This window comes from Emys orbicularis, chromosome 4 (genome assembly GCF_028017835.1).
Source record: "Emys orbicularis isolate rEmyOrb1 chromosome 4, rEmyOrb1.hap1, whole genome shotgun sequence".
Classification (NCBI taxonomy): Eukaryota; Metazoa; Chordata; order Testudines; family Emydidae; genus Emys; species Emys orbicularis.
Genome location: NC_088686.1, coordinates 117,358,661 through 117,376,345, shown reverse-complemented (window position 1 = coordinate 117,376,345; position 17,685 = coordinate 117,358,661). Strand labels below are relative to the sequence as shown.

The 17,685-nt window shown below is 43.4% G+C and overlaps 1 protein-coding gene across 1 annotated transcript in view; it reads right to left on the bottom strand.

Moving 5' to 3' along the window:
• Window positions 1-17,393, bottom strand: part of KCNQ1 (potassium voltage-gated channel subfamily Q member 1) — a 553,847-nt gene extending 536,454 nt beyond the window's left edge. The window contains exon 1 of the mRNA XM_065403597.1: window positions 16,999-17,393. Within this exon, the coding sequence (XP_065259669.1) occupies window positions 16,999-17,393 (395 nt within the window). The remainder of the gene's footprint in view (window positions 1-16,998) is intronic.
• Window positions 17,394-17,685: the final 292 nt, after the last annotated feature.

Below are 17,685 nucleotides of genomic sequence, written 5' to 3'. Positions count from 1 at the left end.
TCTTCAACAACAAAAATTTCAAAAACAGACTCCAACGAGAAACTGCAGAACTGGAATTAATTTGCAAACTGGACACCATTAAATTAGGCTTGAATAAAGACTGGGAGTGGATGGGTCATTACACAAAGTAAAAGCTATTTCCCCATGCTAATTTTCCCCCTACTGTTACTCACGCCTTCTTGTCAACTGTTTGAAATGGGCCATCCTGATTATCACTACGAAAGTTTTTTTTCTCCTGCTGATAATAGCCCACCTTAATTGATTAGTCTCGTTAGAGTTGGTATGGCAACACCCATTTTTTCATGTTCTCTGTGTATATATATCTTCCTACTGTATTTTCCACTGCATGCATCCGATGAAGTGGGTTTTAGCCCACGAAAGCTTATGCCCAAATAAATTTGTTAGTCTCTAAGGTGCCACAAGTACTCCTCGTTCTTTTTGCTGATACAGACTAACACGGCTACCACTCTGAAACTATCCCTTTGAATATTGATGTCCAGATTGTCCAAGGTATACAATTTGGGGGGCAGCGGGAGGAGGAAATCACCATTTCACCAACTTGCTTTTCACTTGCTCAATTCTGAAAGATCAGACTATGACCTGCACTGCACATGCTCCCAGGCTCCACTGAGTCCTCTGCATAGTTTCTCAACAACCACATACAGTTATAGCTCCTAACTGAACACACACAAAGTGGATCTCCTCTTGCTGCTTCCCCCCAGCAAAATCCCCTTTGTGCCAGGAGAAAAGGAAAACTGGGCTGGGAGCCAGGGGCTCAATCCTCAGTTGTGTTGAATGTGAGAGTAGAAAGGTAGCTGTAAACCAGCTTTCCCACTCTCCCAGTCTTGTGCTGACTGGGGGCTGTAATAGCCCCCAGTTTAACTTAAAGAAACCTCAGGGCTAAAATGCCTTCAGATCGTTGGATGAAAAGAGCTGGAGAAGGATTATTATAACATGAGCAAAGCAGAGAATGTGATTTCTTTACCTTGGTTATTAAACAACACCCTTGGTTCCTATTTGCATTTTTTAAGCAAGTGAAAGAGAGACTAACAAGAAACCCACATCATCCCTAATAACTTTTCAAGTAGCCATGTCAAACCACCAGAGGAGAAAATACCACATTGCCAGTAAGATGACAGTGAGTGAAGGCTTTTGAATACATCTGCCTTTCCAATTATCATAATTATTTGTATTACAGTGAAGGCACATTGTGCTAGGCACTGCACAAACGTATAGGAAGATCCTGTTTCTTTGTATGAAGAGTTCTGTCTAATCAAGAGCCCTATTCATTTTTCTGCGGTTAAACAAGCCCCATGAGCCTATACTGCAACTGTCAGCGTTCCAATGTATCTGAATCTCCCATTTAACCTCTTGATAGGGGCAAGATGTTTTCTTCCTGCAGCTGAGACAGTGTTTTTCTAGCTGGAACTGAATAGCCAACCATCCACAGGCTTTATATCAAGCCACTAATGTACTTTCAATTGTCCATTAATCACAAAGTCAGTTACTACACAGTTTAAATTGTCTGCAAAGCACAGTGCATGTGTCTTCTATTGCATACGTTGGCACTGTTTGCCGCAGTAAATCCAGGGCTCAGATACTTGGAACTAAGCCAAATTGTTTCATTACAACTCAATCACAATTTTTGCTGTGCTTCGATTGCAATGAAGGTTTTCAAAGAGGCCTATCTATAGAGCATTCCCAAATTTTCCTAGTACTTGTGGAGCTGCATAAAGTAAAGCTGCCAGACTTGCCCAAGCAACCATTTGACATACCTGGGGCAATGTCAACATGATGCCCATTGGTTTTCTTAAGATCATTCATGTTTGACTCTTCAGAAGGCTGGCAGAATAGTTTTTCTAGAGCAGAATGCCTAACAAATATAACACCACTAAGTGCACGCTTTGTATGGATGATAATGTTCATCGGCTGCTCCCAGGAATTAGAGGACAGGTATTCCAAAAACAACTCTCACAAACAAAAAACAGACAAGTGTAGACTATTTTTTCAAGCTCTTATGCCAAGCCTAGAAAACTGATATATGAACTGTCTGTGATAATAGACAGACTTTGAGACACTATAATCATCCTACACTTTTCCAGCCACTTTCAGTTTGAAGGACCTTGTTACAGGTGGGGTTGGTCGAGCCATCTATTAATAAGGTTGCCGAACACTTCTCATCATAAGACCTGGTTTTCCATTGCATAAAAGTACACCGAACTTAAATGGTTTGGGCTGAAATTGTCCATGCTGGGTGTCTGTCTCAGGTTGATTTTTTTTTTTTTTTTTTTTTGAAAATTTCAGCCAAACAGTGCAGCCGTTTCCAAGAATGAGGTTAGTGGAAAATACATTGTTTTGCCCATTTTTAAAAATTCAAAAGATTTTTTCTTTGAGACGTTCTAGCTCTGCTTTTGAGTGGGGACTTGAAATTTGGCAGGGAGTAGCCTATGTGTGAGGTATGTGCCTATCCCTGTGAAAATCTGCTCTAATTTGCTTGTTAGATACCTTTGAAAAATTTCTGTTCACACATGGTCAGTAGAGACTTGCTAGAGGGTTGCAGCTAAGTTGCAGACAGAATTTGTTGGCATTGAGCATGCTCCAGCCTGGGGCCAAGCAGGACTTTCCTTGTGATTGCAGTTCCTGGATGCTCAGTTCCGAGCACTGCAATGAAAATCGGAAGCCTGCCTCTCCTCTGCTCTCAATGACCCCACTGCTGGGCCCAGGTGCTATGGAGGAGAAATCTGCCTGATTCGAATGCAGAAGGAACAAGAGCTGGATCTGGGGAGGAAGGCTGGTAGGAGGAGACTGGGGCTGCAGACTCAGAGAGAGGGGGAATGGAGGGAGAGCTGGACTGGGAGTTGGGGTAAGAGGGAACCTGGAACTCGATGGACAAGACTCTCAGCCAGGGAGAGAAACAGTGGTGCGACTGGGGGAGCCAGCGTGTATGGAGACGAAGCCTGGATTAGTTGCTGGGGGGAGAATGAACAAGAAGATTAGGACTGTGGGGTCCCGCAGGGATCGGTTCTGGGTCTGGGTCTGGTTCTGTTCAATATCTTCAAGTTTGCGGATGATACCAAGCTGGGAGGGGTTGCAAGTGCTTTGGAGGATAGGATTAAAATTCAAAATGATCTGACAAACTGGAGAAATGGTCTGAAGTAAATAGGATAAAATTCAATACGGACAAATGCAAAATACTCCATTTAGAAAGGAACAAATCAGTTGCACACATGCAAAATGGGAAATGACTGCCTAGGAAGGAGTACTGCGGAAAGGGATCTGGGGTCATAGTGGATTACAAGCTAAATATGAGTCAACAGTGTAACACTGTTGCCAAAAAAGCAAACATCATTCTGGGATGTATTAGCAGGAATGTTGTAAGCAAGAAACGAGAAGTAATTCTTCTGCTCTACTCCATGCTGATTAGGCCTCAACTGAAGTATTGTGTCCAGTTCTGGGCACCTCATTTCAGGAAAGATGTGGACAAATTGGAGAGAGTCCAGAGAAGAGCAACAAAAATTATTAAAGATCTAGAAAACATGACCTATGAGGAAAGATTGAAAAAAATGGGTTTGTTTGGTCTGGAAAAGAGAAGACTGAGAGGGTACCTAAAAGGTTGTTACAAGGAGGAGGGAGAAGAATTGTTCTTCTTAACCTCGGAGAATAGGACAAGAAGCAATGGTTTTAAATTGCAGCAAGAGAGGTTTAGGTTGGACATTAGGAAAAAGTTCCTAACTGTCAGGGTGGTTAAGCACTGGAATAAATTGCCTAGGGAGGTTGTGGAATCTCCATCATTGGAGATTTTTAAGAGCAGGTTAGACAAACACCTGGCAGGGATGAGCTAGCTAATACTTAGTCCTGCCATGAGTTCAGGGGACTGGACTAAATGACCCCTCGAGGTCCCTTCTAGTCCTATCATTTTATGATTCTATGACTGTGAATGAGTCAGGGGAGGAGTGGTAGATCTGACAAGGAGCAAGGCTGCAGGGGTAGACCTGGGATTGGTTGGGCAAAGAAACTGGGACAAGATGTGGGGGAGGGGGAAACAATGAACAAGGAGTATGGGGATGGAGAATGAGACAGTGAGGCGGGGGCACAGAGGCTTGGAAAAGAAGAGACAGATCAAATGAGGAGTTTGGGGTGGGGAGACTGGGAATGGCTTGGCATGGAGACTGAGCCGGGGGTCAGACTGGGAGTGGCAAGTCTAGGGCTGAGACTAGGACTTGCTGAGCAAGGAGGCTGGGAGCTTGAGGAGTGGAAACTAGGACTGGCTAGATGAGGAAAATAGGATGAGGAGCCAGGGGTATGGAAGAGACAAGACAGAGGGAATGAGGCAGAAGGGTCAAGCTTGGGAGAGAATGGACAGAAGAGCCTTTGCAAACTAGAGCACACAGTCCTCCTGAGCCTGAAATGGAACCCAAGACTCCTGAGTCTCACCATTCCTCTGCTGTCGGCAAACATCTGTGAAACCCATCAAAAAAGTGTCCCAGTCACCTCCCATGCTGGTCCACACAGAGGATGACAAGTACTACTGCTACCAGTTACTCACCAAACAACCTTGTTAAAAGAACATTATTAAGGTTGCAAAGTCCAGTATTGAACAATTAGGAAATGCCAGAATGAATTTGACCTGCTTGTGCATATGCCTTATGACACAGTCTTTAATTAGACTATTATTTTTCCTCAGATCCCCCCCCACCACCACATACACCCCATTTCTGATGCAGCATGGCCCTGCTTAGCTTGTCAGAGCCAAGAGATCACAGCACAAGATGGCAGGGGGTGGGCTTTTCCATGTGACTGCTTCAGGCAGATGTCTTAAAGCATGAGTTCAATCGGTTCTGACATTGCTCCTTTAATCTTCACAGCTACTACTAAAGCTGGAGTTTCCTCTCAAAAAGCATTTTAATTACAAAACCTCCAGGCTTCCACCTTCCTTCCCTGGACTGACATTTGTGCAAAAGCCATTTCCACTGCTTCCTCATTTAATACAATAGAAACTGGTAGTATAACTGCCATTGGCACAATGGCACCAGCCAATGCTGAGCAGAACTAAAGCAGGTTTTGCTGCCGCAGGGAGCGATCTCAATGCCTCACGGTACAATGTCTAATGGTTTGTTGTTCTCCCTGATAGCATTCTTTTAGTAATTAGATAACAAAGGAGAAGGTAGTAGTAAAATCAAGCCTATTTACATGGCTTAGTAGTATCTCCCATTCCCCATCCTGGTTCCTGCCAGTGTCTTATTCAGTACCATTTGGAAAGAAGAATTGGAACACCCTTGTCCTTGTATTAAATCTGTTATTTCTGAACTTCCAGGAGGCCAGAGTTCAGTTTCTCTCTTAGTCACTGGAAATCATCCGTTTATGCTGAATTAAGAGTCTGATTATCTTAAATGAAAGCAGATGTTATTAAGAAAGAAAGAAAGAAAGAAAGAAGGGATAGATGCAAAAAGCACCCACATGCCTTGTCAAATCCAATGGAAATTTTTGTGAGGGAGGATCTAAACTTAAATTACACCATATCGTAGTTGAAAGAAAAGTCTTTAGTCTATCTGACACAGGAACAACAAAATCCTCTCTCTGTCAGAGCTTAATAAATTAGATGTTCCCTCAAAATGTCTCCAATTTGTGTTTGTTTTATAGCCCTCATCTTGTTTGCCAAGTGTTAATTTATAGGATTATTCATTTCCCAATACCTGATCAGAAGGATTAAAAGCTGTTTGAATCTTGTTTGGATGCTTCTTGTTTCTTTCTGCTTCCCCACACAGTGGCCATGTCTGTCACAGGAAATCTCCTCTCATTAACAAAATGAAACAGTTTAGTTCTGGGATATCAGTTTAGGATAAACAATGCATTTTCCTTCTCCTAAGCATACATTAACATCTAAGTAGCATAAGTACATACTTCCTTAGCGCAGATAATCATTATAGCCTTTTGTTCAGTTTCACACCTTCTAGTAAACATGTCTAAGGCCTTTTTGGATTGGTTCCTGCTCAGATTGGGTTTGAGTTTACAGCAGTAATAAGAAGTAGAAAACAGATATCCAACAAATTTTAAAATCATGTTAGTTGTGACCACATAAGTCATGTGCTCAGACACTGCCACTGCAAGAAGTATAATTGGTTGTTTTAGCGTAGCAAATAGCCCTGACCCCATAGTACTCTGTCTGCAAGTGGTGTTCTTTTGCTGGATTGTTTCTCCTCTATCTCATCCACAATGCTGGATACAGAACAAGAGGAAGTAGCAGCAACTTCACACAGATGTTACAGTATTGCAGAGTGCAAACCAAACAGCAGTGGCTACGGCCCATTAACTTGGTATTAAGAGTTTTCCTTGTCACTATGTAAACAATGAGAGACTGAGCTGCATTCAAACCTAATTGACTAGAGCATTGGGACAAGCAGGAAAGACTTATTTGGGAGCAGTGAGTAAGGTTTGCTTTTAATGCCCTCTATTCCAGACAATACAGTCAGGGTAAGGTGCTCCTCCTGTACATTAGACAGGCACCCTCTGCTGAGCCATCTTCACCAGAGAGCAAAAAGGGGAGGGAGGGTATGAGCCAACATGGAACCAAGAGACAATACCACTTTGTCTCCCCTTGATCCTCATCCTCCCTCACACGTACCCCTTCTCATCTGTGCTGTCCAAAATATAAATGTGTGGCCACTGCACAAGAATAACCCCCTGATGAAAAAGATATAAAGTGAAAAACAAATTCTCTGTCTGGTAGGAATAACAAGTATCAGTGTGCTACTAGAGGGTATTACAACAGCATGTAGCACAATAGGGTCCTGGTCCATGACCAGGGTTCCCAGGCACAACAGTAACACAATTACATACCAATTACAACTAGTGCTTAAAACCAGCACCTACCCACCCAGACACGTAAGGAGGAAAGAAACAGACCTATCCACTCCATCCCCGGCTTGACAGCAAGAATAATCTGCCTCTCAGTAGATACATGCAGATACACTGGGTATTCTCCAAAAGAATAAACAACCTTACGTATACTTCAAACAAACACAAAATTTGAATGTGGTGCTAGCCACACCTATTGGCAACATTTTTTAAAATGACATGGTGACTTACAAGACTATAAGTATGTAAAAACACTACTCAACTCCAAAATAAGTGCGCTTACAAAAAATACTATAATTAACAGAAGGCTTCACTGTGCATTTATTTTATATTACAAAGTGGAAGGTCCTGTTTTGTTAATCTCCTTGACTTCATCCATAGGTACAGAAAAAGTTCACAAGAGTAATTCATTTCATTTGGCTCCTGCAGAAGCCTTCGATAATGTCTCACTTGATAAGCTCCTTTTTAAAATACAACCTGTGCTAAGTGCTGGTTGAAACTGAAGAAAAAAAGCTCTGTTGCAAAGGAGTTTTAAAAAACAATTAACTAAAGCAACAATGGTTTCCCACAGGGGTTTGTACACAGAACTCTGTTTTCAATTCTACATAATTGACCTAAGCAAAGAAACTAATAGTATTTCTTTCAAATTACAGGCAGCATAATGCAACAGGTGCGCACTGTAAATAAATAGGAGAGACACAGTTCATCTTTAAGAACAAGACAATTTAGCAATTAAAATGTATTATGAATATAAAGCATTAGAATTGGGACTCAGAATCATGAATGGAACAGAAAGTAAATATAGGTTTCAGCTTTAAATATTAGGTGTTGCCATTGGTATGGAGCAAGCCTTTTCTTAAAATTGGTGACAAAACCTTGAGGTGGAGAGACTGGATGGAGAGAGGAATTATGACTATGTCCCAGCTAACTGACAATGATAATTTAGAGCGACAAGATGGGTGAGGTAATATCTTTTATTGGACCAACTTCTGTTGGTGAAAGAGACAAGCTTTCAGGCTCCACAGAGCTCTTCTTCAGGTCTGTGGAGCTCAAAAGTTTCTCTCTTTCACTAACAGAAGTTAGGCCAATAAAAGATATTACCTCACCCACCTGTCTTTCTCATATCCTGGGACCAACACAGATACAACAACATGGCAAACAACAGACATTTTTGTCAGACAAAGAAAAAAACCTTCATTCCTGAACATCTTTTGCCTCCCATCACCATGTCTCCAGAGAAAATCTACGTTTGCTGGCAAAAATGAAAATAAAATTGCCTCTTTACAAATACTCTTGGAGCAAAACCGAGTTCTTTCACACAGCTCTACTATGGCCTAGATAAAAAAGCATAGATTGATATGTTTGCTTGTTTCTGTTTCTTGGTTTGTTTGTTTTTGTGGGGAGGTTGTTGGGTTTTTTTTACAATTTCTTGTTTTTAAAAAAATTGAATGTATCACTTTTTATTATATGGCTTTCCTTTTTAATATAAAAGTGTCAAAATGTTAAGGAACAGACTTCAAACCACAAAATCTAAAGACACTATTAGTGAAGTCCAGAATGCTATCTATGTCTCACCTCCTTTGATTTACAAACCAAGATTCACACTTCTGGGAAACAAACATATTTGTCCAGAGCATAGGGGGAGTATATGCGCTGCGTATGCATGAGTAGAAGTAAACAAATGGATGGGTTCTTTCTTTGAAAATATGTTTTTCACCATCTTTGCTGGGTACACAGGCCAGCATTCCAGAAATACACTTGGAAGCAGGAATTTCAATATTGGGTTGGTTTGCGGTTACATGTCTTTCTTCATAGTACTGTGTGAAAACACTACATCCTTAATAATTCATTATTAAAAGGTTTGACCCACAATGTAATAAGAATACCCTATCTGCCATTGTTTCTTATCTTTTATGCATACACACACACACACTGCTATGAAAAATTAGCAAACCGTGAATCTGCATTGCAGAGTTTTAAAACTAGCCTCTTGGTTCATATCTGCGGGCCAATCCGAGTCTGTGTAAACATCTTAGATTTCAAATAAACTAAATCATAATCATGACTGATTAAACCTGAAGTATACAAAGGCAAAGTAAATTGAGCCAGGTACATGCAACAGAATGAAGATAAGATAGAAGCTGGTTATCATACACAGGAACATAAGAGTTGCCATTCTATTCTAGATTGTTGTCTCTGGTTATGGCCAATACATTGTTCCTCAGAGGAAAATGCAAACTAAAAATGCAATGCACCTAGCCACTAAAAAGTACTTATAACATATACTGTAATACTAAAAGCAACTGAAATTACCAAAAAAACCCAAACAAAACACAAAAACCCACAACAAAAATTTCTTAATTCCAGGGGGTTATCTGATTTTAAACTACTAAAGTAAAAAGGGGTTCTTTCCTCATGTATTTTCAATAGATTTATTTCATTCATTCAATCTTTTTCTCACATGGTTCTGCAACTTTTCGTTGGTTATGAAAAGTCAGTTCCAACATAGGGGCAAATATAGTCATAGGACTTCAGAGGCCCTCTGCAAATAAATGAATTTAAGCCCTTCCAGTTCCTTTTCCCCATAGGGAACACAAACAACTACTGCCACACACATCCATCTTACCTCTTGAAACTGATGTTTAGGAAGTGGGTGTCTTTGACAACAGGTGTAGATGCTGGGAGGCCCATGGAACCACACCAACTCCACAAAATGTTGGGAAGTTTCTCTATAGCACTGTCTTCCTTTTCTCAGTCGTGGCGGCTGCTACAGCCAGGGTTTGGTACTAATGGTAGGATCTTCTCTAACATATACCAGAGCTACTGGGTATGTTCTCATGTGGATAGAATTGATTCCCCAGGTAATCTCCACCTGTATTCATAGAAGCCATACATCTAAATCTTCAATTACTGAGCTAAGTTTTATTTGCATTAGTAGTGTTTAGTGTGTGCACTCTAACCAATTTACCTGACAAGCCAAGAACAGGGGATAAATTAAAACCATTAAACTTAAAACGATGTCGGAACAATTCACCTAGCAGAAATAACATTTTCTATCACCTCTGGCTCATGATTCAGCTTTTTTATGTAGATGTACAGCTTACTTAGTGATAAATGAATAGATGATTCCCAGTTCAACTCTCCTGACAAACTGTGCCCATCACCTATGATTAATGAATACAAAATACAATATTGCTTGAGCACAAAGACTTGTTTCTCATTCTGTCTCCTTTGAGATGGTTCCCTTGCTTGGCCTGGGTGAAATAAGATATGGATCCTTCAAATGGCCTGGGCAGAGTCCAATTGTCTTAACCAGCAGCTGCCACTTCTGCTTATCCTGGATGACAAAAAAAGAAAGAAAGAACACCTGGAACGTCTAAAAACAGAAACTGTCAGCACCTCTTTTGATGAGAGGAATCTGCCACACTATAGAACATGCAGTAGTTTGACCAGTACTAAAGAAACAAATTACTCAGTGCTGGAGACCTTGCAAACTACCATCCAGTATCTAATATGCCTTTTCTAAGCAAGCTAATTGAGAAGTTAGTGACAAATAGTCTCTAATGCCAACTGTCAGCTGCCAGCATCCTGGATCCCTCTCAGTCAGGCTTCAGGCCAATCCATCAATGCAACAGGTGCTGTCCCTGACCTCCTTCTGTTCACAGGCAAGCCAAACACATCTGCAGTCATCCTGCTGCAGCCAGCTCTTCGCAGCACTTGACACCACTGAGCACCAAATACTCCTGTCCTACCTTCAAGAGGCTGTAGGTATGAATGGAAATGCCCTGAAATGCCTCAGGTTTTTCCTTTCAAACTGAACCCAGAGGGTCATTATGGGAGCTGTTCCTTCACCTCCACAGCCCTCACCTGTGCAGTCCCACAGGGCTCAAACCTCTCCTGATGTTATTCAACATCTCTAAGAAGCCATTGGGAGCTGGTGAAGCAACAAGGGCTGAAGTGCCAACAGTACTCAGACAACATCCAGCTCTACATTTCCTTTATGTCAAATGTAAATAGCACCATATAAAGAGGCCACTCTAGCTAGAGGCAAGCTAGGCAGCTGCCTATGGTGACAGATGTGGCCCGACAACCCTTCCATCATGACATCCTTCTGTAACATCCTTCACCTGCCCTCAGCCATGGGGTCCTTTCTGACGACTCGGTGCTATTGCACACCCAAAAACACCGCTACCTCGATATAACGCGACCCGATATAACACGAATTTGGATATAACACGGTAAAGCAGTGCTCCGGGCGGGGCGGGGCTGCGCACTCTAATAGATCAAAGCAAGTTCAATATAACGCGGTTTCACCTATAATGCGATAAGATTTTTTGGCTCCCGAGGACAGCGTTATACCGAGGTAGAGGTGTAGCCATGACAGCAAAAACTACCCTCTTTCTATCTGTGATTGGCCCAAACATCGATCCCATCTGCTGAGGCACAGACTAGCCAGAATGATCTATGCATTTATCATCTCCACATTTGATTTGATTATTGCAAATTATGGCTTGAAACAAAGCCACACTCTCTGAAAATTAGAGGATTGGGCCAAAAGAAACCTGATGAGGTTCAACAAGGACAAATGCAGAGTCCTGCACTTAGGACGGAAGAATCCCATGCACTGCTACAGACTAGGGACCAAATGGCTAGGCAGCAGTGCTGCAGAAAAGGATCTAGGGGTTACAGTGGACGAGAAGCTGGATATGAGTCGACAGTGTGCCCTTGTTGCCAAGAAGGGCTAACGGCATTTTGGGCTGTATAAGTAGGAGCATTGCCAGCAGATCGAGGGACGTGATCATTCCCCTCTATTCGACATTGGTGAGGCCTCATCTGGAGTACTGTGTCCAGTTTTGGGCCCCACACTACAAGAAGGATGTGGAAAAATTGGAAAGAGTCCAGCGGAGGGCAACAAAAATGATTAGGGGGCTGGAGCACATGACTTATGAGGGGAGGCTGAAGGAACTGGGATTGTTTAGTCTGCAGAAGAGAAGAATGAGGGGGGATTTGATAGCTGCTTTCAACTACCTGAAAGGGGGTTCCAAAGAGGATGGATCTAGACTGTTCTCAGTGGTACCAGATGACAGAACAAGGACTAATGGTCTCAAGTTTCAGTGGGGAAGGTTTAGGTTGGATATTAGGAAAAACTTTTTCACTAAGAGGGTGGTGAGGCACTGGAATGGGTTACCTAGGGAGGTGGGGGAATCTCCTTCCTTAGAGGTTTTTAAGGTCAGGCTTGACAAAGCCCTGGCTGGGATGATTTAGTTGGGAATTGGTCCTGCTTTAAGCAGGGGGTTGGACTAGATGACCTCGTGAGGTCCCTTCCAATCCTGAGATTCTGTGATTCTATGAAAATGCACCATTTTGTACAAAATGCAGCAGCCTGCCTACTTAATAACAGGTTACTGTGAAAACATGGCCTGGGTGCACCTGTCCCTGAATACGGAGTCCTGTTCAAGGCCTCTGTGTCCTGATATTCACAGCTCTCCATGGGACTGGCCCTAGATCTCTGAGAGGGCATCTCTCCCTACATGACAGTGACCTCCCATGTCCCAGATAGCTATAGTCCAACACAACAATGCAACTGTTGTCCAGTGGAGAGAGGCTCACAAGTGGAGAAGACAGAACTTCCATGGGAGCTGAGCCTCGGCTGTGGAAATCACACCCACAAGACAAACTATAATTAAGGCACTCACCACATGCACAACTAAATGCAGAACTCTTTCTTTCAACTTTGCTTTCCCTCAGTCAGTTCTTTGTGCACACAACACACAAAAACAATAAACTAATGAAGCTGTTTCTCCTACAAGCTGGGAAGGCAGAGAGAGAGAGAGAGAAAGAGATTGATATTTCTATTTTTAAATATTTGAAGGACATGCAGATGATGATGGGGGCCATATAAAAAGACACAGCACACCTCACATATAATCTACTAAAGTCCCTGACCAACAATAGCTCTTCAGCTCTCCCACAGTACATCCAATTCTATCAAAGAACCTCAGCTTGTCTGTTCAGTGTCCCACTTCCTCCAGTTTAGAAAGTAGGGTTGCCACCCATCCAGTTTTTACCCGGACAGTCCAGTTTTTGGCTTCTGTGTGCCCAGTTTCTGTGGACAGGGCAACCCTAAATGGCACCCGAACCAAAAATCCAGTTACTGTGGGGTGGGGACAGGCACGGGGTCATTAACTTGCTTCAGCTCCTGCTCAGCCAGGACCATGTCCTACCTGCAGGCAGGCTCCTTGAGATGATCCAGTGAGCGACAGGGGGAGCAGGGGAGAGAAGCAAGTGAAGGGGCCTGGGCCTAACGGGGAAGAGATGGAACAGGGGCGGGGCTTCAAGGGAAGAAGTGGAGCTGGGGCAGGACTTTGAGGAGGAGAGGCGGGGCGGGGTGGAGCCTCGGGGATCTGGTTACCAGCAATTAGAAAGGTGGCAACCCTAGTTGCTAGAAACTGGAACAGAGCAATGGCCATAGTGGATCAGGCCAAAGATCCACCTAGTCCATTATCCCACACCCCTAACAGAACTGCCTAACCTCTGGCTTTTGGTCAGAGATACGGGCCTTCTGCTCTTTTCTCCAGCTCAATGGCAACTCACTGCTGCATCCAGCTAGTCTAGCCAGGTTTTTGGCTCTGTGGAGTCATGAGAGACTTTTTCCTCTCAACCACCAATAAAAACTGCTGTCTCCTCCAGTTGCTGGAGGTTGTCATCTAAAAAAACCCTATCCTTGGCCCAGTCGCTCAGTGGTGAACAAGCGCACTAGGGGTTTGGTTTGGGAAGGATGAGAGCCCCAAGGAAGTCCAAGGAATCACAGGGAGAGAGGCAAGAGAGCTGGAGGGGCACACACTGCAGACCAAAAGTCCCGGAGGAACCCCAGGATGAGGGCAGGATTGCTGGAGATGGTGCAACGAGAGTAGAGTCTGCTGCCCACAGCATACAGAAGAAAAGATAAGTTCGGCTCCCCCTGCTGGTAGAAGGCATCAAGTGTCAGGTTTCCAAAAAAAAAACAAAAACTTTACTTATGAATGCCAGTCTTGGGAGGCAATGGGAGTGCACTGGGGAGGTAGCACCCTGCTGTTGTCTCCTTATAGCCACGCACCAGACATTTAGCCAGGCACATTGAGGTGTTTGAGAATATTTAGTATCACTGTCACTCATCAATTCACCTGAACAGTTCTTTTGGAGCAGTGGCTGCTCACTGGGGTCAATGCTAATGCCATGCATTTGTGCGCTCACAGTCCTTTGGGGGGAAAAAATTAAAAGTTTTCTGTGCACCCTGTAATTCCATTCCTAAAACAGAATTACAGGATTTTAATTTATCTGTCTCACCCCTGAAAAAATAACCCAGCAAACAAGACCAGCCCATACTACCTACTAGCATACCTGCAAAATTCTTTTTGAAAAATTAGGGCCAGATCCTCAGCTAGCATATATCAGCATAGCTCCATTAAAGTCAATGGAGTTATACCAATCTATACCTACTGAGGATCTGGCCATAAGGTTTAAATTAAGTAAGCAAAGAAACCATCTTCATTTCTTTCTTCAGTTGTATAACTCAAAAAGTGTCAAATTGTTCTCTCCCACACTTAAAAAAAAAAAAAAAGGCAACAGAATTGTTCCATTTTTCACTGAGGAGAGAACTGACGTGGCCCAACTACTGCCCCGTTTAAACCCCTGGATGTAGGTTTACAATCTGAAAATGGGCATGCCCATAAAACAGTAGCATGAATGTCACTGGCGTGTTTTCTATTGAGGACACACTTGGCCATGACTTCTGCTCTTCACGTGTATCTTTCCTACACCCAGCATTAAGGTAAAACTCCTAATACTGTAATTTTAGAAGATATTAGCAAAGCTTTTCAAAAGTTATTTTGGGTGCCTCAATTTTGGGCATATACAGCACTTATTTCTACAGATGAAAGATTTTGTATTTACCGTATAATACTATTTATAACTTTATTCTTTATTTCAAATAATTGCTTTGATCATCAGAATTTAAAAAAAAACAGTCACCAGAACTGACTTGGATCCTGTTCCTAGGACTGGGCCCTTAAAATGCCAAAGATGCCAGTTCAGATAGAATCGGCCTGATCAGACAGAGAAACCTCTGTATCATGCAGCTTTCAAAAGTGATTTTATGACACACTAACATCAATTTTGCCTTCAGCCACTGGATCATTTTTTACCTAAATAAACTGATCCAAGACATCCATAACATTTCTCCTGGATCTTATTACCTGGAAGTAATATTGCAAATTGCTCAAAGGCTATGTAAACCCTTTATAACATCGAGATTAAAAAGCATTAATTTTTCATGCATACATTTGTAAGCTGCTGAAGAACAACAGCACTGATCCGCCACTGTGTTGGTTCAGGACTGACACATTGCTCCATGTGAAAGGACACTATAGACATTGTACATAATTCAGCACCTGAACACACCTACAGCACAGAAGCTCTAGCATACTCCAGAACTCATCTTCTCTCTTGACTACAATCACCAGAAGTATTGGCACCATTATAAGCTTGAAGGAATGTAGTGAAGGACTGTCTCCACAATAGAATCAGGCCTGGTAAAGCTACAGTTGCCACTACAACATAACCCATCATCTATCTTCCTCCAGTGGAGCTACAGCAGCAGAATAATGGAGTTGCCTAATGTGAAGGGGATGGTGAAAGAAATAATATACTGTAACTGAATAATTAAGAATTAATTATTTAAAATCCTTATTTGCATCAAAGAATGAACCATTTAAGATGTAACCTACTTTATCTCTTTCTATACCAACAAGAAGAAACAAATAATTTATGTCAACTGTAAGAGAACACCCTATTATGAAAGGCACCTGATGCTATGTTCTTATTCCAGTAAATATGTAAGATGTCTTCAGGTTCTTGGATTTTTTTTTTTTTTTAATAAAAGCCCGCTCTGACACATCTATAGGGCTGCTTTGGTTTCCTCATACACAATCTGGAATGAGATACATATTGGCAAAAGTTTGATGTTCAATGCTTATTATGCCTACCAGAAAACCGTAAGTCAAGTGTTGCAATACTTCATAATTAAAGAAATTCAGTAAACCTCCTGCCAATATGTAGGTTCTGGGGAAAGAGGTAAAAGCCAGGTAAAGTGAGGAGGTGGGCTAATAAGCTAGACTTTCAATACAGGTGTCATTACTGCTCATTTCAGTCATTAAAAAGATGTTTGATGCAATATTTAAAGGTACTGAGGGCCTAATTCTACTACCCTTACTCACTTTGAACTAGATTCTGATGCCCTTACCTACACTAACATTTTCCTCCTCCTCCCCCTGCGGGCCATGAGTCAATTAATTAATTAACAGTCCCACTGTTTTCCCACTGATTTCAGTGGGACTACTTGCAGAGTGAGGCACTATGCAATATAAGAAAGGGTAACAGAATCAGGCCCAGAATAATTGTTCAAACAAGCATTAACAGACAGTTAGATTAAACTGCCCTCTGAAAAACAAAATTTATTTGCTCTGGTAACATGGCTGGAATGAGGAGTTCTCAACACTTCATGCCTTGCTCACCAAGAACAGTAATGAATGAATGGAACACACATAGGTCAAACACATTCATTAAAAATAGATACAGGCCAGACTAGATAAGAAGATTTACATTTACTTGGCTAGGTAGATTTTGTTTGTGAAACCTAAAATGAGAGCAGTTTAGAATCTGCATAAGACCTACATGGTCGCATATACACCTGACCCAGCAAAGTAAATTTTTGCTCTGACAGAGGGAGAGCAACACCACACTATTAACAAACACCACAACTAGGGATGTGAAATTTACCACAGATTGCTTTGTAAATCACTCTGCCTGGAGTCTGAAAGGCACCTTAGCTCAATGCAGTTTGTCCTTTCCAAGAATAAGTCAGATCCTTCAACAACTGATTGTAATTACAGTGTCAACGCCTAGGACACATGCAACCCCCTGCTCCCCCTCCTGCCAGAGTAGTGCCTTACGGCAGCAGCATTTGACCCCAAGCAGCTGTCAGGACATCAGGGAAGAAGGACATTGGAGGGCAGAGAGCGGGCTACACAGAGTGGTGGCTGATAGCCTCACCAGGGCACTGCCAGCAGCGGCGGCCCCCAGGGGGAAGCGAAGTTTACTACTCACACAGTGAAGTGATACACGAAGCACTTCCAGCCGGTGGGTCTCTCTAGGAAGTTATAGACCCTGCCTTGGATGTTGGTCCTGCTCAGCAGCGGTCTGCGGATGCTGTAGATGGAGACCCGAGGGTCCAAGTTGATGTGTGGCCGGGGGCAGTCCGTGTTCACCACCACCATCTCTCTCTTGTACTGCGGCTCGCCCCGATCCGGATCCGCCGGCTGGCTGGAGCCCTGCTGCATCTGCTCCTGGGCGGGGGGCATAGGGGCATAGTGGGCATTGGGGCTGTTTTCAGCCAGCTCCAGGGCGGAGGGCTTCTTGCTGGGAGTCATGCTCCCTTTCCGGGACCCAGGCAGCCGTCCCAAGCTCCAGCGTCTCTTCTCAGGCTTGGGGGAGGAGGTCATGGCCGGAGGGGCGTGGGGGGAAGGAGGAGGAGGAGGAGTGTGCGCGATGAAGGAGGGAAAGGGGCAGCCACTGCAGGGGCGGGAGGGCAGGGATGCAGCCCCGGCGCTGCCCCGGGGAAGGAAGGCGGGAGGGACAGCCAGCCACCGCTGGGGAGTCTCTCACACCCTCCCTTCCCCGCTCCCGGAGCGCTCCTAGCCCGGCCCACCCCGGGGGACGGCCCCCGCCGGGAAAGGTACGAGGTCTCCGCCTCCCTGCCCGGCTGCCACCCAGGGGAGGCTCCGAGCCCGGGTG